General features: G+C 43.7%; 1 protein-coding gene across 11 annotated transcripts in view; it reads left to right on the top strand.

The window, feature by feature from the left end:
- LOC121315379 (AT-rich interactive domain-containing protein 1B-like) overlaps nucleotides 1-20,205 on the top strand; it is a 189,203-nt gene that overhangs the window by 151,317 nt on the left and 17,681 nt on the right. For 8 of the 11 annotated variants that reach the window (XM_041249417.1, XM_041249413.1, XM_041249419.1 and 5 more), the window contains 4 exons: nucleotides 5,670-6,580; nucleotides 9,229-9,387; nucleotides 14,155-14,364; nucleotides 16,432-16,636. In XM_041249417.1, the coding sequence (XP_041105351.1) occupies nucleotides 5,670-6,580; nucleotides 9,229-9,387; nucleotides 14,155-14,364; nucleotides 16,432-16,636 (1,485 nt within the window). The remainder of the gene's footprint in view (nucleotides 1-5,669; nucleotides 6,581-9,228; nucleotides 9,388-14,154; nucleotides 14,365-16,431; nucleotides 16,637-20,205) is intronic. The other 3 variants (XM_041249416.1, XM_041249422.1, XM_041249420.1) reach the window with 3 other exon arrangements.

Below are 20,205 nucleotides of genomic sequence, written 5' to 3'. Positions count from 1 at the left end.
ATAACAGAGCGTCTCAGCTAGTGCCTTGATCAGCTGGGTTACCTCCATCAACTGCATTCTTTGAGCTGTGATGATGAATAAGTTCTGAATAACAGAGTGTCTCAGCTAGTGCCTTGATCAGCTGGGTTACCTCCATCAACTGCATTCTTTGAGCTGTGATGATGAATAAGTTCTGAATAACAGAGCGTCTCAGCTAGTGCCTTGATCAGCTGGGTTACCTCCATCAACTGCATTCTTTGAGCTGTGATGATGAATAAGTTCTGAATAACAGAGCGTCTCAGCTAGTGCCTTGATCAGCTGGGTTATCTCCATCAACTGCATTCTTTGAGCTGTGATGATGAATAAGTTCTGAATAACAGAGCGTCTCAGCTAGTGCCTTGATCAGCTGGGTTACCTCCATCAACTGCATTCTTTGAGCTGTGATGATGAATAAGTTCTGAATAACAGAGTGTCTCAGCTAGTGCCTTGATCAGCTGGATTACCTCCATCAACTGCATTCTTTGAGCTGTGATGATGAATAAGTTCTGAATAACAGAGCATCTCAGCTAGTGCCTTGATCAGCTGGGTTACCTCCATCAACTGCATTCTTTGAGCTGTGATGATGAATAAGTTCTGAATAACAGAGCGTCTCAGCTAGTGCCTTGATCAGCTGGATTACCTCCATCAACTGCATTCTTTGAGCTGTGATGATGAATAAGTTCTGAATAACAGAGCGTCTCAGCTAGTGCCTTGACCAGCGGGGTTACCTTCCATTCTTGGAGTGTTTTTGAAGTTATGAATGAAGTATTATTATAGACATGTGCTGTATCAGTTGCAGTGCATGTTTATTATATGTTGCTGTTTCATTTTGTACAGTAAGCTATGCCAACTGCATACCTGTTAGACCCTCTCCAATCCAGTTACAATCTAAAGAACCAACACCTGAGTTAATTCCTGAGGTTAAGTGTGCCTGGGGCTGACAGACCGTTTGCATGTCATTACCCTTCAGCTAGTGCCTTGACCAGCGGGGTTACCTTCCATTCTTGGAGTGTTTTTGAAGTTATGAATGAAGTATTATTATAGAATGTGCTGTATCAGTTGCAGTGCATGTTTATTATATGTTGCTGTTTCATTTTGTAATTAAGCTATGCCAACTGCATACCTGTTAGACCCTCTCCAATCCAGTTACAATCTAAAGAACCAACACCTGAGTCAATTCCTGAGGTTAAGTGTGCCTGGGGCTGACAGACCGTTTGCATGTCATTACCCTTCCCTAATTAAACTCCTACAGTGTTACACAGGATGGTAAGTTTGTGAATGCTTCTGCCCGACATTACACTGGAATTAATATGATAGGCAGGTAGTGCCAGAGCACAAAGACTCATATCTGTAGCGGAAAGCGTGTTGGGCTTCATTATAAAGAGAAGAGCAGGGAAGGGGAGGGGTTTAAATCGTTCATTCCGTGATGTCATATTTATAGTAGTACAGTTAAAAAGTACAAAAACACTTTGAAACAGAGATGATGTCATCACTGAAATAAAGTAACTGACTGTCAGCTGCGTCAGGTTGTAAAACAAGTTGTTTCTGTATTAGAACAGCATAAGTACAAGTCATTTCTGGCATTGAAGTTCAGTGAACTGAAAAAAGAAATATTGGCATGGTTGCTATTGTGAAAATAATGAGACCCCCCCCCCCCCCCCCCCCCCCACAGTAACATTACAAACGTGCCCCCAGCGCTGCTTTTATACATAGCTCTAAAACTGCCAGGCAACACAAGCAGACCTCACCGTGCTTCCTGTGCCGTGCTGCTTTCTCACCATCCCCTGCTGCACAAACCCAGGACCAGGCTCCAGATATTAGCCCATTAGCTCTGTGTGGCGTGCCAGTGAATTCACTGGAGTCCCTCACAATGCTGGAATTAAAACTGACCACTTTGTAAAACATGCTAATGCACAGATGTGGGCAATAAGCTTTGTATTGTGGGCAATCTGTGGAGCTGTGGGATTGCGTTACTGCATACACACTGCCCTCATTGTAGACTGGCAGAGCCGTGTAACTGAAATGAGTCGAGGTTGGGCTGTGGCCGGGAATGATTGTGTTCCTTTCAAAGGTCCTATCTAAAGCAATCATTCTGTGGCTTGGGTATACACAAAGTGATGTGGCCAGTGTTGTTTGTATATTGTACTGCAATGCTGCTTTACATCGGGATGCAAGTAATTTTACAAACAATCACATTACAGTAAATACATTTTAAAGTTTCAGTCGGTTCTGAAGGACAGTGCAACCTCATTGTCTTGAAACAGTGTTTTCATCATTTGCAATGACACTTATGATAGTGAATTAGATTAATTATCCAAAAACAAAGTCGTGTTTAATGGCTGTTGAACATAACATTTGTAATTAACACACTTGCAAATTACAGTCTATGACAGTCTACATATGCATTAATGAAACATGTTTAGAAATCCATTCACACATGAAAAAGGTGATATAATAATTTGGATTGTATACGAGTGGTTTGTGAACAGAGAAAATAAGCAGCCGTTAAAGCAGACTTTGTGAGGTGAGAGACGAAGCTGATTCCCTTCAAATTCAGTGCGGTGCAGATCTGAATACAAACCCTAAACCCTGACAATTCAGTACAGTTCAGATCTGAATACAACCCCTAAACCCTGACAATTCAGTACAGTGCAGATCTGAATACAAACCCTAAACCCTGACAATTCAGTACAGTGCAGATCTGACTACAAACACAAACCCTGACAATTCAGTACACTGCAGATCTGAATACAAACCCTAAACCCTGACAATTCAGTACAGTGCAGATCTGAGTACAAACACAAACCCTGACAATTCAGTACAGTGCAGATCTGAATACAAACCCTAAACCCTGACAATTCAGTACAGTGCAGATCTGAGTACAAACACAAACCATGACAATTCAGTGTGGTGCAGATCTGAGTACAAACACAAATCCTGACAATTCAGTGAATGGTGCAGATCTGAGTACAAACACAAACCCTGACAATTCAGTACAGTGCAGATCTGAATACAAACACAAACCCTGACAATTCAGTACAGTGCAGATCTGAGTACAAACACAAACCCTGACAATTCAGTACAGTGCAGATCTGAGTACAAACACAAACCCTGACAATTCAGTACAGTGCTGATCTGAGTACAAACACAAACCATGACAATTCAGTGTGGTGCAGATCTGAGTACAAACACAAACCCTGACAATTCAGTACAGTGCAGATCTGAGTACAAACACAAACCCTGACAATTCAGTGTGGTGCAGATCTGAGTACAAACACAAACCCTGACAATTCAGTACAGTGCAGATCTGAGTACAAACACAAACCCTGACAATTCAGTACAGTGCAGATCTGAGTACAAACACAAACCCTGACAATTCAGTACAGTGCAGATCTGAGTACAAACACAAACCCTGACAATTCAGTACAGTGCAGATCTGAGTACAAACACAAACCCTGACAATTCAGTACAGTGCAGATCTGAGTACAAACACAAACCCTGACAATTCAGTACAGTGCAGATCTGAGTACAAACACAAACCCTGACAATTCAGTGTGGTGCAGATCTGAGTACAAACACAAACCCTGACAATTCAGTACAGTGCTGATCTGAGTACAAACACAAACCCTGACAATTCAGTACAGTGCTGATCTGAGTACAAACAGAAACCCTGACAATTCAGTATAGTGCTGATCTGAGTACAAACACAAACCCTGACAATTCAGTGTGGTGCAGATCTGAGTACAAACACAAATCCTGACAATTCAGTGCAGTGCAGATCTGAGTACAAACACAAACCCTGACAATTCAGTACAGTGCAGATCTGAGTAAAAACATAAGAAAGTTTACAAACGAGAGGAGGCCATTCGGCCCATCTTGCTCATTTGGTTGTTAGTAGCTTATTGATCCCAGAATCTCATCAAGCAGCTTCTTGAAGGATCCTAGGGTGTCTGCTTCAACAACATTACTGGGGAGTTGGTTCCAGATACTCACAATTCTCTGTGTAAAAAAGTGCCTCCTATTTTCTGTTCTGAATGCACCTTTGTCTAAACTCCATTTGTGGCCCCTGGTCCTTGTTTCTTTTTTCAGGTCAAAAAAGTCCCTTGGATCGACATTGTCAATACCTTTTAGAATTTTGAATGCTTGAATTAGGTTGTCGTGTAGTCTTCTTTGTTCAAGACTGAATAAATTCAATTATTTTAGCCTGTCTGCATATGACATGCCTTTTAAACCTGGAATAATTCTGGCCACTCTTCTTTGCACTGTTTCTAGACCAGCAATATCCTTTTTGTAGTGAGATGACCATAACTGAACACAAAATGACGAGGTCTTACTAATGCATTGTACAGTTTTAACATTACTTCCCTTGATATAAATTCAACACTTTTCACAATATATCTGAGCATCTTGTTGGCCTTTTTTATAGCTTCCCCTCGTTGTCTAGATGAAGACATTTCTGAGTCAATAAAAGCTCCTAGGTCTTTTTCATAGATTCCTTCTTCAATTTCAGTATTTCCCATATGATATTTATAATGCACATTTATATTTCCTGCGTGCAGTACCTTACACTTTTCTCTATTAAACACAAACACAAACCCTGACAATTCAGTGTGGTGCAGATCTTAGTACAAACACAAACCCTGACAATTCAGTGTGGTGCAGATCTTAGTACAAACACAAACCCTGACAATTCAGTGCGGTGCAGATCTGAGTGCAAACACAAAACCTGACAATTCAGTACAGTGCAGATCAAGTGCAGTACAGACACAGACATATGTTCTACTTATAAAATACGTAAAAACTGCTCTAGTAAATGACTCATAATGTGTGTTATGCAATCAGATTCACTGCTGGGTATTCAAGCAGTTCTTGAAGTATGTTTATTACCTGGAATATACTGACTGAGGTGACACATTGGCAGTGTAACCTGGGTGGGACTGTGCCTCAGAAAGAGAACTTGTTGAATCCAAAGAAATACGTGAATCAACCCAGCTCCAGCCACAGCACCCAGCCCGCAGCCCAGCACCCAACTCTGTACGCAGCCCAGCCCACAGCCCAGCAGCCACCCCAGCCCGCAGCCCAGCACCCAGCCCAACACCCACCCCACCCCCAGCCCAGCCCACAGGCCAGCCCAGCCTACAGCCCAGCCCGCAGCCCAGCCCCCAGGCCAGCCCGCAGCCCAGTCCAGCACACAACCCAGCCCGCAGCCCAGCCCAGCCCACAACCCAGCACCCAGCCCAGCCCAGCCCACAACCCAGCACCCAGCCCAGCCCGCAGCCCAGCAACCAGCCCAACCCAGCACCCAGCCCAGCCCAGCACATAGCCCAGCCCCCAGCCCAGCCTGCAGCCCAGCCCATGACACAACCCAGCCCGCAGTCCAGCCCGCAGCCCAGCACCCAGCCGAGCCCAGCAACCAGCCCAACCCAGGACCCCACCCAGCCCAGCACCCAGCTCAGCTCGCAGCCCAGCTAGTTCACTAGGGCCTTTATGTAATTAAAACCAATGATTGTCTTAGACAGGGTTGCACAGTGGGTTACTGGGATTCAGAATTAGGCACTCTTGTGAAACAGTTATTGGGTCGAGCCCTTTTACCCTGTGCTGGCTCCTGATCCATCCCGTTTCTCTTTTCTTTACCCCTTGTGTTTGGTCAGGTCTCATGGGTCTGGCAGGGGACATGATGAATGCTGCTGACCCAAAGCTGCCGCTGAAACCAGAGAGTAAAGAGGACAGTATCCCTCCACTGGAGACCAAGGTATCCTCCCTTCAGCATGTGGACAGCATCCCTCCACTGGAGACCAAGACCAAGGTATCCTCCCTTCAGCATGTGGACAGCATCCCTCCACTGGAGACCAAGACCAAGGTTTCCTCTCTTCAGCACGTGGACAGCATCCCTCCACTGGAGACCAAGACCAAGGTATCTTCCCTTCAGCATGTGGACAGCATCCCTCCACTGGAGACCAAGACCAAGGTATCCTCTCTTCAGCATGTGGACAGCATCCCTCCACTGGAGACCAAGACCAAGGTATCCTCTCTTCAGCATGTGGACAGCATCCCTCCACTGGAAACCAAGACCAAGGTATCCTCCCTTCAGCATGTGGACAGCATCCCTCCACTGGAGACCAAGACCAAGGTATCCTCCCTTCAGCATGTGGACAGCATCCCTCCACTGGAGACCAAGACCAAGGTATCCTCCCTTCAGCATGTGGACAGCATCCCTCCACTGGAGACCAAGACCAAGGTATCCTCCCTTCAGCATGTGGACAGCATCCCTCCACTGGAGATCAAGACCAAGGTATCCTCCCTTCAGCATGTGGACAGCATCCCTCCACTGGAAACCAAGACCAAGTTATCCTCTCTTCAGCATGTGGACAGCATCCCTCCACTGGAGACCAAGACCAAGTTATCCTCTCTTCAGCATGTGGACAGCATCCCTCCACTGGAGACCAAGACCAAGGTATCCTCCCTTCAGCATGTGGATAGCATCCCTCCACTGGAGATCAAGACCAAGGTATCCTCCCTTCAGCATGTGGACAGCATCCCTCCACTGGAGATCAAGACCAAGGTATCCTCCCTTCAGCATGTGGACAGCATCCCTCTTCACAGTTTCTTAACGTTTTGGTTTGCTTTTTGTTTTTAGTTGTGTTTGCCTTGCATGCATTTCTTCCATTCTCGTCTGCATGTGGATCTGAACGTTACTAGTTCTTACACCATTTATTTGGCTTTATTTCTAACGTACCCCAGAGGGATATTGAATGGGAATTGGAGGCTTGTGCCCGCATGAAAAGTACAGCAGGCCTTTTTTGTGTTTTTTGTGTTTTCTTTGCTTTCAGTAATGGCTTCCAGCAGCAGCAGCCACAGAGGCCTTCGTAATGTTCTGCTTTCTTGCCTTGCTCAGCAGGGCACAGCTTTCTATGGAGAGCGGGCATGCCAACCGTTTAGCATTTCACTTGCGCTTCAGAATAAGCATGGTGGCTTATTGACTTCAGCTGAGCACATACACAGCTCTCCACTGACTCATTGATTCATTTGTACTTATTCTATCAGTGTTGTTGTATTGAGTTAATACAGTGAAACCTGCTTGAAAGACCATGACTGTCCAATGGGGATGTCCACAGGCACCCCTGCTCTTCAGCACAGTAGACGTGACGAGGAGCTTAGTTGTTAAGCATGGTCCACGAGTACCTGTAACATATTGGAGATTAATTACCTTAAAAACTGTTGTAGAAGTCCATTTTCTAGGCATTTTTGCAGGGCCCTGAAAAGAGGGAGCAACTAATACAGCGGTGCGATGTATGCGCCAGCGTGTCTAATATTAAACTACTGTACCAGCGCCACGATGGGATTGCTACAGCCATGGCTATGGCTCACACAAACTGAACTGTCAACAACCCCATTTATTTTTTCAAGATCTTTGGTGTTCAGGTCATGTTGCTAGATAGAAACACAAAACCAGTGTTCTAAATAAGTTTTAATTTCTTGCTCTCATTCCCCTCAGTCATTTTGAATGTTAAACGCAAGCTTTCTTGACTGACCTGCTCTCGAAAACGTCACAGCTGTACTGCTTCACTGTTAACACAATAGCTGTCAGTCTTTGTGAATTCCTTATTCCCACCCTCCAGAGTCATTGATTTGTCAACGTTCAGACTGAACCCGCCCCTGAGATCCGTAGCAGACTTATCAAGTCTGCCGTTCATTGTAACTGCAATGCTGTAATAGTGCAGGTGACTTTGAGACTGGATAAGGTAGGACAGTAAAATGCTACTCCACAGGTTTGAAATTGCACGTTGTTGAATTTGCCGAAATACATGTTGATCACAATGCTGAAAAAACAGCACGCGACTGGAGACGAAACACAGACAAACTTAACAGGGCAAAAGAAAAACTAGCTGATAGAGGAGGATAGTGGTACACTTGTAAAGTTTGTATATGGTTACTGATTAACATCAATGGAAACAGCTTTAACAGTTGGAAATTGAATGCAGTTGTACAGCACAGTATGCAACACTAAAATGTTTTGTTTACTGGTTATTAAATGGTGCACGATTTAGTTTATTGTTTTTGTTTTTTTGCTTGTTTTAATTGATGCAGGCAGTACTATTTAATACTATCTAAACTTGAATTAATCTAACAAATTTGTTAAAGTCACTGCACCTGGAACTATTGTATAAGTAAGGTTTTGTAAAAAAATATTCAGTAAAGCAAAGAAGATCTGTTCTTGAACTAAACTGGGCCCTTGATAAGCTAAAATAAAATAGGTTAATACAAATGTGATGTGGGATTTAGAAATTGATTATACACTCTGTTAATTATTAGTTTTTACATTTTATAAATTTTGAAAAACTGAATAGTTTCTACTAGTTTAACTAAAAACAACACTGTAGAATTATTAATGGAATAAAATCTTGCAGACGGGTTCTTTCGAAAGTAAACGTGTGTCTTTGTTTATTGTTGTTGAGCATGTAGGGAAAAAATCAATTAAAATGTATCTTAAACACACAAAAAAAGGAGTTTTCCTAAAATTGAAGTGTCAAAAAGGGGGGAGCAATAAATAAAACGATTTTTATGGTTCATATCAGAGCTTTGCAGTAAGCAGTGCTGTAGCTGCACGTTATTTAAAGTCTCAGGGAATGTCTACAAGGGTTGTTGTACAGTGCATGGCACTGCAGAAAGCCCTGGTTGAAGAGAAACACTGCACTATGAGGGCAACTTGGGGCCCAGGGTTGATTGTGAGTAGAGTAGGACATGATTTGGTGTCTATTGTATAAAGGGCTACGTTGGTATTTATGTACACCTGCCCAAAATCACATGTCTGACACAACCACTGTTTCTATTCAACTATGGGGCCGATGCAACCATTTTAAATTGGTCTGTTACGGTTTTAAGTTTGCAGCCTGTGTATGGGACAAATAAGATATAGTTGATCATTCCCACGACAACCAGTATAATTTATGTATATATCCCAACAACAAATATGTCTGACGGGTATAAGAACTTGTCGGGATATATCTATATACCTGGGCCTTATATATATATCACTTATTAGGTTAAATACATATGTATAATATCACACATACACAGGGTTCAGATTCAACTATGCCACACACCAACAGTCAAATGTAAGTGTGTGTGTGTCAGTGTGTATGTGTTAGATGTATACAATCTTTTTTATTAAATATGTGCCCTTGGTTTTGTTGTATTCTCTTATCACAGGATAGCCCCAGCTCTCAGGGTATTTCTCAGCCCCCTACCCCAGGCAGCCTGCCAGTCCCTTCCCCCCTGTCCCCCTGCACCGCTAGCATCTCCTCATTTCATGGAGATGAAAGTGATTGCATTAGCAGCCCGGGCTGGCCAAAGACTCCAGCAAGCCCTGTAAGTGGGTTCTTTTGTTTATTTTTACTGTATTGCATATTATTGCTTGCATATTCATTATTATTATGCATGCGCAGATGAATAAAACAACAGAAGCACTGTCAGTATTGTACACGCTGTGCAGTCAGGCTGTCAGTATTGTACACGCTGCGCAGTTCAGTCAGGCTGTCAGTATTGTACACGCTGTGCAGTTCAGTCAGGCTGTCAGTATTGTACACGCTGTGCAGTCAGGCTGTCAGTATTGTACACGCTGCGCAGTTCAGTCAGGCTGTCAGTATTGTACACGCTGCGCAGTTCAGTCAGGCTGTCAGTATTGTACACGCTGCGCAGTTCAGTCAGGCTGTCAGTATTGTACACGCTGCGCAGTTCAGTCAGGCTGTCAGTATTGTACACGCTGCGCAGTCAGGCTGTCAGTATTGTACACGCTGCGCAGTTCAGTCAGGCTGTCAGTATTGTACACGCTGCGCAGTTCAGTCAGGCTGTCAGTATTGTACACGCTGCGCAGTTCAGTCAGGCTGTCAGTATTGTACACGCTGTGCAGTCAGGCTGTCAGTATTGTACACGCTGCGCAGTTCAGTCAGGCTGTCAGTATTGTACACGCTGCGCAGTTCAGTCAGGCTGTCAGTATTGTACACGCTGCGCAGTCAGGCTGTCAGTATTGTACACGCTGCGCAGTTCAGTCAGGCTGTCAGTATTGTACACGCTGCGCAGTCAGGCTGTCAGTATTGTACACGCTGCGCAGTTCAGTCAGGCTGTCAGTATTGTACACGCTGCGCAGTTCAGTCAGGCTGTCAGTATTGTACACGCTGCGCAGTCAGGCTGTCAGTATTGTACACGCTGCGCAGTTCAGTCAAGGTGTCTGTATTGTACACGCTGCGCAGTTCAGTCAGGCTGTCAGTATTGTACACGCTGCGCAGTTCAGTCAGGCTGTCAGTATTGTACACGCTGTGCAGTCAGGCTGTCAGTATTGTACACGCTGCGCAGTTCAGTCAGGCTGTCAGTATTGTACACGCTGCGCAGTTCAGTCAGGCTGTCAGTATTGTACACGCTGCGCAGTTCAGTCAGGCTGTCAGTATTGTACACGCTGCGCAGTCAGGCTGTCAGTATTGTACACGCTGCGCAGTTCAGTCAGGCTGTCAGTATTGTACACGCTGCGCAGTTCAGTCAGGCTGTCAGTATTGTACACGCTGCGCAGTTCAGTCAGGCTGTCAGTATTGTACACGCTGCGCAGTCAGTCAGGCTGTCAGTATTGTACACGCTGCGCAGTTCAGTCAGGCTGTCAGTATTGTACACGCTGCGCAGTTCAGTCAGGCTGTCAGTATTGTACACGCTGCGCAGTTCAGTCAGGCTGTCAGTATTGTACACGCTGCGCAGTTCAGTCAGGCTGTCAGTATTGTACACGCTGCGCAGTTCAGTCAGGCTGTCAGTATTGTACACGCTGTGCAGTCAGTCAGGCTGTCAGTATTGTACACGCTGTGCAGTCAGGCTGTCAGTATTGTACACGCTGCGCAGTTCAGTCAGGCTGTCAGTATTGTACACGCTGTGCAGTTCTCTGGGTCCAGTTCTCATTCATTAGATCGTTTTGCTGCTGGCTAGCAAACAAGTTAATGGGTATGGACATTAAAACATGACATTGAAGGGTTTTCTTTTAATTATTATTTTCTAGAATACAAACCATCCACTACCGCTGCTCCTAAATCATTCTCCCCAATATAGATTTGAATATTCACTGGGAACTTTTATCTCGCTTTATTTAAAGTGTCAAATATTGTGAGAGGAATAAAACTATTATTATTATAAGTACAGAAGTAGAAAGGATTGCTCTGCCTTGCTTCAGCTAAGTACTTCAACCTGTACTAAAATAAAATTTCTAAACAGGGCTCAAAAACTACAGGGAAATAACTAATCACGATGTAAAATAAAATGGCCATACAAAGCAAATGGTGTTTTAGTTATTAAACCTCATTACCTCAGATACGTTAGGAAGTGAAGAGGTACAGTAGAGGATACATGTCGAAAGTGTTTACTCTCACACACATGCACAGCACTGAAATGAAAAGTGCTTCATTAACCTTGACTTCTAGTTTCATTTATTTCTGACGCCTCCAGTGTGTCTCGCTGTGTCTGGAAACGTCTGTTCCTGATGCAGTGTGAAGGGGTCCCTTTAAAGCCAATGTAATTAATGCCTAAGGCTATTAATCTGAACAACGCCCCCTGCTGTAGATTCAGAAGCATTACAGATTGACATCATAGTGGTGCTGCTTGGTTAAAGGAAGTAATATTGCTGTTGGAGGTTAAAAGTTTTAACCACAAATAACAGAAAGAAATATAACAGATGGGCACATCCTACGTCTGGAATTCAGTTTCCTTTCCTCTTCAGTCATTACAGACCAGCGTGGTACAGTACGTGTAACTCTACTCTGATTACACACCAGCGTGGTACAGTATGTGTAACTCTGCTCTGATTACACACCAGCATGGTACAGTATGTGTAGCTCTACTCTGATTACACACCAGCGTGGTACAGTATGTGTAACTCGCTCTGATTACACACCAGCGTGGTACAGTATGTGTAACTCTACTCTGATTACACACCAGCGTGGTACAGTATGTGTAACTCTACTCTGATTACACACCAGCGTGGTACAGTATGTGTAACTCTACTCTGATTACACACCAGCGTGGTACAGTATGTGTAACTCGCTCTGATTACACACCAGCATGGTACAGTATGTGTAACTCGCTCTGATTACAGACCAGCGTGGTACAGTATGTGTAACTCGCTCTGATTACAGACCAGCGTGGTACAGTATGTGTAACTCTACTCTGATTACAGACCAGCGTGGTACTCTATGTGGTAACTCTACTCTGATTACACACCAGCATGGTACAGTATGTATAACTCACTCTGATTACAGACCAGCGTGGTACAGTATGTGTAACTCGCTCTGATTACAGACCAGCGTGGTACAGTATGTGTAACTCACTCTGATTACAGACCAGCGTGGTACAGTATGTGTAACTCGCTCTGATTACAGACCAGCGTGGTACAGTATGTGTAACTCTACTCTGATTACAGACCAGCGTGGTACAGTATGTGTAACTCACTCTGATTACAGACCAGCGTGGTACAGTATGTGTAACTCTACTCTGATTACAGACCAGAGTGGTACAGTATGTGTAACTCGCTCTGATTACACACCAGCGTTGTACAGTATGTGTAACTCTACTCTGATTACAGACCAGCGTGGTACAGTATGTGTAACTCTACACTGATTACAGACCAGCGTGGTACAGTATGTGTAACTCTACTCTGATTACAGACCAGCGTGGTACAGTATGTGTAACTCTACTCTCATTACACACCAGCGTGGTACAGTATGTGTAACTCTGCTCTGATTACAGACCAGAGTGGTGATCTCTGATCCCTCTGAAACTGTACACTTATTGAAACACAGCTGCCAGAACAGCCATCTCTAAACCAGCTCCCTTCAGATAGGCAGCTTTAGGAGTATTTTCAAAAGCTACCCCACAATGTAAGCAGTGATGGCAGTGGAGAATAATACACAACACACATGGTATTAAACAGGTCAAGAGATACTGCATTAGTACTCTTTTAAGGTATTGTGCAGCTGCTCATCAGCCACAGCTTTAAACATTCAACCATAAAGTGTGAATACAGCTAAAGAACACAACCGAGAACAGCACAGTAAACCAATCTCTTTCATTTAGCAAAGCATGCTTTCCAGACTCGAATTAATGAGGTCACCTTAACAGCTTTACCTACTTTGACAATCTTCAGAACAGTGGATTTCACCTGCATAATACTGAAGCTGTGTATGAATTGGCTTTGAAAATAGAGGTTAAATTGCCTTGCTGATTAACAGTGTGAAGATTTCAGCATTGATTCTTTTTGAGGCTGTTTATATTTTCAACAGGAGTGTATCAAGGGTTATTATACAGAGGATTATACTGAGACGTGGCTGCCATTGAATCCAGCAAGCACCTGCAGTGCTTAGATCTTTCAGTGTATTGTTTGTTCTGTTTTGTAAAGTTACTTGGATTAGAGACCCTGAGAAGGTGTCTCTACTGTTGTCATTTCTAATGTGTGCAGACTGACTCTTTTCAGCTGAATGCAATTCCAGGCGCTAGACTTGGATTGCTCGTCTAGAGAAGTGCTTTAATAAGAGCCCTGTTTTATATTATTTTAAAAGAACTGCACTCGGGGTAAAGAATGTAAAGAGCTAGCAACATTCATTTCTACGCGCTGTAGTAAAGAGCTAACAGCCTTCATTTCTACACACCAGTAAAGAGCTAGCAGCATTCATTTCTACACGTATAGTAAAGAGCTAGAAGTCTTCATTTCTACACACTGTAGTAAAGAGCTAGCAGCATTCATTTCTACACACTGTAGTAAAGAGCTAACAGCCTTCATTTCTACACACCAGTAAAGAGCTAGCAACATTCATTTCTACACACTGTAGTAAAGAGCTAACAGCCTTCATTTCTACACACTGTAGTAAAGAGTCTTCATTTCTACACACTGTAGTAAAGAGCTAGCAGTCTTCATTTCTACACACTGTAGTAAAGAGCTAACTGTCTTCATTTCTACACACTATAGTAAAGAGCTAGCAGTCTTCATTTCTACACACTATAGTAAAGAGCTAGCAGCCTTTATTTCTACATGTTGTGTAGTACTGTCAGTATATAACTAGAGCAATGCATGCACAGCTTGTTGTAACTCTGCACCCACACTGTCTGCCTTAGAAGTCCATCTCTTCCACCACCACTAACGAGAAGATCAGCAAGCTGTATGAGATGGGTAGCGAGCCCGAGCGCGGGGTGTGGGTGGAGCGCTACCTGGGTTTCATGGAGGAGAGGGGCTCGGCTGTCCTTAACCTGCCAGCTGTGGGGAAGAAGCCCCTGGACCTCTGCCGACTCTACATGGCGGTTAAGGAAATCGGTGGCCTGGCTCAGGTGAGTGTTGGCTAATTTAGCGTGGTCATGTGACTGTCAGTAATAGGTACAGTGAACAACAGGCTCTGTCATATGACTCTGTCAGTAATAGGTACAGTGAACAGCAGGCTTTGTCGTGTGACTGTCAGTAATAGGTACAGTGAACAGCAGGCTTTGTCATGTGACTGTCAGTAATAGGTACAGTGAACAGCAGGCTCTGTCATGTGACTGTCAGTAATAGGTACAGTGAACAGCAGGCTTTGTCATGTGACTGTCAGTAATAGGTACAGTGAACAGCAGGCTCTGTCATGTGACTGTCAGTAATAGGTACAGTGAACAGCAGGCTCTGTCATGTGACTCTGTCAGTAATAGGTACAGTGAACAGCAGGCTTTGTCATGTCTGTCAGTAATAGGTACAGTGAACAGCAGGCTTTGTCATGTGTCAGTAATAGGTACAGTGAACAGCAGGCTCTGTCATGTGACTGTCAGTAATAGGTACAGTGAACAGCAGGCTCTGTCATGTGACTGTCAGTAATAGGTACAGTGAACAGCAGGCTCTGTCATGTGACTCTGTCAGTAATAGGTACAGTGAACAGCAGGCTTTGTCATGTGACTCAGTAATAGGTACAGTGAACAGCAGGCTCTGTCATGTGACTCTGTCAGTAATAGGTACAGTGAACAGCAGGCTTTGTCATGTGACTCTGTCAGTAATAGGTACAGTGAACAGCAGGCTTTGTCATGTGACTCTGTCAGTAATAGGTACAGTGAACAGCAGGCTTTGTCATGTGACTGTCAGTAATAGGTACAGTGAACAGCAGGCTTTGTCATGTGACTGTCAGTAATAGGTACAGTGAACAGCAGGCTTTGTCATGTGAGGCTTTGTCATGTGACTGTCAGTAATAGGTACAGTGAACAGCAGGCTCTGTCATGTGACTGTCAGTAATAGGTACAGTGAACAGCAGGCTCTGTCACGTGACTGTCAGTAATAGGTACAGTGAGGCTCTGTCACGTGACTGTCAGTAATAGGTACAGTGAACAGCAGGCTCTGTCACGTGACTCTGTCAGTAATAGGTACAGTGAACAGCAGGCTTTGTCATGTGACTCTGTCAGTAATAGGTACAGTGAACAGCAGGCTTTGTCATGTGACTCTGTCAGTAATAGGTACAGTGAACAGCAGGCTTTGTCATGTGACTCTGTCAGTAATAGGTACAGTGAACAGCAGGCTTTGTCATGTGACTCTGTCAGTAATAGGTACAGTGAACAGCAGGCTTTGTCATGTGACTGTCAGTAATAGGTACAGTGAACAGCAGGCTTTGTCATGTGACTCTGTCAGTAATAGGTACAGTGAACAGCAGGCTTTGTCATGTGACTCTGTCAGTAATAGGTACAGTGAACAGCAGGCTTTGTCATGTGACTCTGTCAGTAATAGGTACAGTGAACAGCAGGCTTTGTCATGTGACTCTGTCAGTAATAGGTGAACAGCAGACAGTGAACAGCAGGTTTTGTCATGTGACTCTGTCAGTAATAGGTACAGTGAGCAGCAGGCTTTGTTATGTGACTCTGTCAGTAATAGGTACAATGAACAGCAGGCGTTATCATGTGACTGTCAGTAATAGGTACAGTGAGCAGCAGGCTTTGTTATGTGACTCTGTCAGTAATAGGTACAGTGAACAGCAGGCTTTGTCATGTGACTGTCAGTAATAGGTATAGTGAACAGCAGGCTTTGTCATGTGACTCTGTCAGTTGCAATGGTAGCCTCTGTACTTATTGATCCCGGACCCCATGGTTGGGAAGAAACTCAAGGTCTTTGTTTCCATTGGCTGTAAAGAACAAACAAGTACCAAGAAGCCCCTTATCAGTGAGTGGAAGATCTCCAGAGAGCGGACTGCTGGTTACAATGTGCCCACAGCATATAGAGCATCCTTACTTTAGAACTGAAATAAACTAAACATGTTTCTTTTAACCCTTTCATGCTCATTTATTAGTAAAACCTTTGCAGAAAGTAGTGTAGCCATGAGTGTGTAGCGCTGCCATGAGGAAACAAAGTCCTGCATCAGTGATTCATTGCTTGGCTTGATTTCATACAAGGTTAATAAAAGTAAGAAATGGCGAGAGCTGTCCAGCATCCTCCACATGGGCACCTCGAGCAGCGCGGCCAGCTCCCTGAAGAAGCACTACATCCAGTACCTGTTTGCCTTTGAGTGTAAAGTGGAACGCGGAGAGGAGCCGCCACCTGGAAGCTTCTCTGTGGGACACAATAAGAAGCAAGCCAGGATCCAGCCACCATCTCCTGGTAGGCAGTGGTATTGCAGTGGTGTGATTGCAGTGCTCCCTGCTGGTGGCAGCCTGTGTGTGTGTATGTGTATGTGTGTGTTGTGTATTTGTTGAATGTAGAAATTAAAAGTGTTCCACCTCACCAGAAGGTTAAGTATCTGAACTACTTCTGATGTAAGCTCTTTGGAAAGGCTGCCACTATATTCATGGAGTTACTATTCAAAGAATTCATAGGATACTATTCAAACACAATTCACAACTATTTGGCAAGTTAAAAATGTGCCGGCTGTAAGTATGGTGGCAAAAGTAAAGCTCTCTTTGAGGTGTTATTGTTAACTTTTTAAATGTATATATATATAAATCATTACCCATTCTAACCCAATTAAAGGGCCGGACCCATTGATCCTCCAACACATCTTATTTTCATGTTGTATTGTGCACATTATACGGCAAAAATCTTCAATGAAACAAACATTTTTAACAACGCATTTTCATTTCATATGTATATTTAGAAGAAAACAAGTTCCTAACAGAAGGTATGAAGCTTTTTTCCACCTAGATAATAATAATAATAATAATAATAATAATAATAATAATAATAATAATAATAATAATAATAATAATTTCCATTACATGAGAGTAGGTGTTAAAATTTCATGCTGAAATTGGACTCGCCAAGGTAAGCACCAACTAAGACATAACTTCTTTTACTGTAAACTAATGTGATCCGTCTCCGTTTCCTTCCATCTGATGATGTAGATATCCTTCTGCCTGGTGTTGATGGCTGAAGTGTAATGCTGGCTCCAGGGATCAGCTTATTTTGCCTCCCCAGCGCATCAGCACACACAACGGCTGTGATGCTGGCTCCGGGGATCAACCACAGTTGACATCAGCATGACAGTCGTCACTTTCCTTTACATCAACGTTGCTTTCTTTCTACTGACCTTGAGGTCCCCAAACAAAATCTTTTTGTGTAAACTAGAGCCAGTTGCTGCTCCTCTCTGCTGCTTCACTATGTGTCGCAACTCTTGAATCCGATGTCTCTGAGAAACCGGGCAGTGGAGTGTGTCACAAATCCTTGACAACCCACCTCTACTGGGTAAACCTGGACGCTCCATCCTCGCTGTTCCGCTTCAGAAGCTAGTTGAGCGTACCGAAGTTTCTTCCTCTCATACGCCTCATCCACAGCATGCTCCCATAGCACTATTAACTTTAGCAGGTGAAAAAGACGTGCTGATCCAGACCACAAGATAATATGATGTCGAAGGTTAGTGGTGGCAATCTCAGGTGGGAAAATAAGCCATTGTCCAACATCTGCCAGCATTTTCCAGTCTCTAGCAGCTTCCAGTTGTCCTAGACAAGTTTTGGTTTTAATACCTTTTCTTGGAGGTTGCTCCCCTGGATGGAGGAATGTTGTTCTTCGTGTGTCATATATTGCTGGCATTGGTGGCAACCTGTTGGTCATGCTGCGCATGTCTTCCAATGCTAAGGCCAAACATCACAGCACCTGGTCATGACACAAGTGAAATGCCCTTGGCTAAGACCCACCTTACATCCTGTCAAAATGTGTCTTAATGAAGCTGGCTATGAACACAAAGGACACCTCTGATCATCTCCTACTCATAGATTAAGGTTCTGTGATGATGGCAGAACATCATATGTTGATCTGATAAGGAAACTGATCTTGTTCTGGTCCATTGTCCATAGGTCTCGCCAGCCAATCTTGCATTGTTCCACACTCTCCCATCTTGTCCATTCTTCCTTCCTTGTCTGGGAAACTGCCTTTACACACTTCACCCTCTCCTCCTGCTTTTGCACCTTATTGACTGCCAACTTCCTCCGTTGAGCAGTGGCTGCTTTGTGTCATATAGGAGGAGCTGAACTGAGACCAAGGCCTCCTCTTCCATGCTGTACTTGCCCCATGATGTCATTGATATGAAGGGCAGCCTTTGCAGCTTCATTTGCTGCCCACTTTCTTCCAGTTTTCAATACAGGTGCTACCTCCCTCACACATTCATCGTGTGACTCTACCAATGTAATTTCCAGTCAAACCTTGGCACACTTAAACTCCTTGGTTAGAGCTGAGCCTGGTAACTACAATATCCCTTTACCATACAGTCCCACTCTGCTGAGGCAGCTTGGAACTCCTAACCATTTCCTGTCGTATGCAGTGAAGGAAACCTCATACACAGTGAGTGGCCCCAGAAGTCTTGGCTGTAGACCAAACTGAAAGCACCAGAGTTTGCCTGGTAAAGCGCTGCTGTCTGTGCTCTTGAACCCTTGCACTGCTTGTTTTCTCTCAATAATAATAATAATAATAATAATAATAATAATAATAATAATAATAATAATAATAATAATAATTAATAATAATAAATCTGCCGTGGACAGCTTGAGTGATGTTGTAGCAACTTCAATTAAATTAAACTTTATCAGCAACAAATAAACAATCTGCAAGGTTAGTGGAGTAGTTGTATTCCTCATGGAACTCTGTGGTAGTGTCTTGGTATATGTGCCTCAGGCGGCCGAGGAGAACACAAGAGACTGAGGTACAGAGATTGATGTTGTTACGCAGTCACAGGCGCACAGGATGTAATTAATGAAAACGGCAGGCCTTGCAGCAGCCCCGATCACAGCGATTGCCAGGCTTTTATACTGACGCTCCGCTGAGACACGCCCACCCGCCTGCTGGAACAGCTGATTGCTTTCAGCTGCTGCTCCCCGTAGACAGGTAATCGTCCCCAGCGGAGCGCCACAGCAGTTAAACAATTAAGTCAATTTACTTACAACAATTAACCCAAAAATATACAATATAATTACAAATTTCCCATGACACTGAAAGTGCTATCCCCTTCTATTGAGAGAGTCTGACTGTAACACACAACTCATTCAGCTCCATTTCCACTGTTATTAACTGACAGGTGATGATCAATCAATCAATCAATCAATCTTTGTTTTATATAGCGCCTTTCATAGTGGACCATCACAAAGCGCTTTACAAGATGCAGTAACAAGAAAATCCATAATACTTTAAATACAGAGAAATGCAGAATACATGAAATAGTTAAAAAAAAATAAAGCATAATACGTTAAATACAGTGAAAAGTGCATAATACATGATAGTAGCATAATACATGAAATAGCAGCAACAACACAGCAGCTAATAGCAGGTATCAGGCTTAAAGAGCATGGAGAGCATGAGAGAACAGGTGGGTCCTGAGAGATGATGTCACTGAGAGCTGTGTGTAGCCAAGAGGGAGAATCCCCAGAGGAAGATTAATGGGGGAAAAGTCTGGGATATAAACAAACATGACCTCGAGCTGACCTCTCCTCACAGCCACTGCTGATGCAGTTTTGATGTATTTATTTTTTTAATCTGAATCGTGCTGTGTAAATGATCTTCCCGGCTAAGTGTACATTTCGAAGTATGTGAATGCACTTAACCTCCAGTAACCTTTCCATTGTTTCCTTTAGCTTTTACATGTGTAGATTCTGGAAGTAAAGAGAAGGATATCCTTGAGTGAGAATCTGGGGCATTGTATTGAGAAAGTGTGCATGCGTGTATGTTTGCACGTGTGTGTTTGTGCG

The sequence above is a fragment of the Polyodon spathula genome, chromosome 5, assembly GCF_017654505.1.
Source record: "Polyodon spathula isolate WHYD16114869_AA chromosome 5, ASM1765450v1, whole genome shotgun sequence".
NCBI lineage: Eukaryota > Metazoa > Chordata > Actinopteri > Acipenseriformes > Polyodontidae > Polyodon > Polyodon spathula.
The sequence above is the reverse complement of the archived record's forward strand: the minus strand, read 5'-3'. Positions and strand labels throughout refer to the sequence as shown.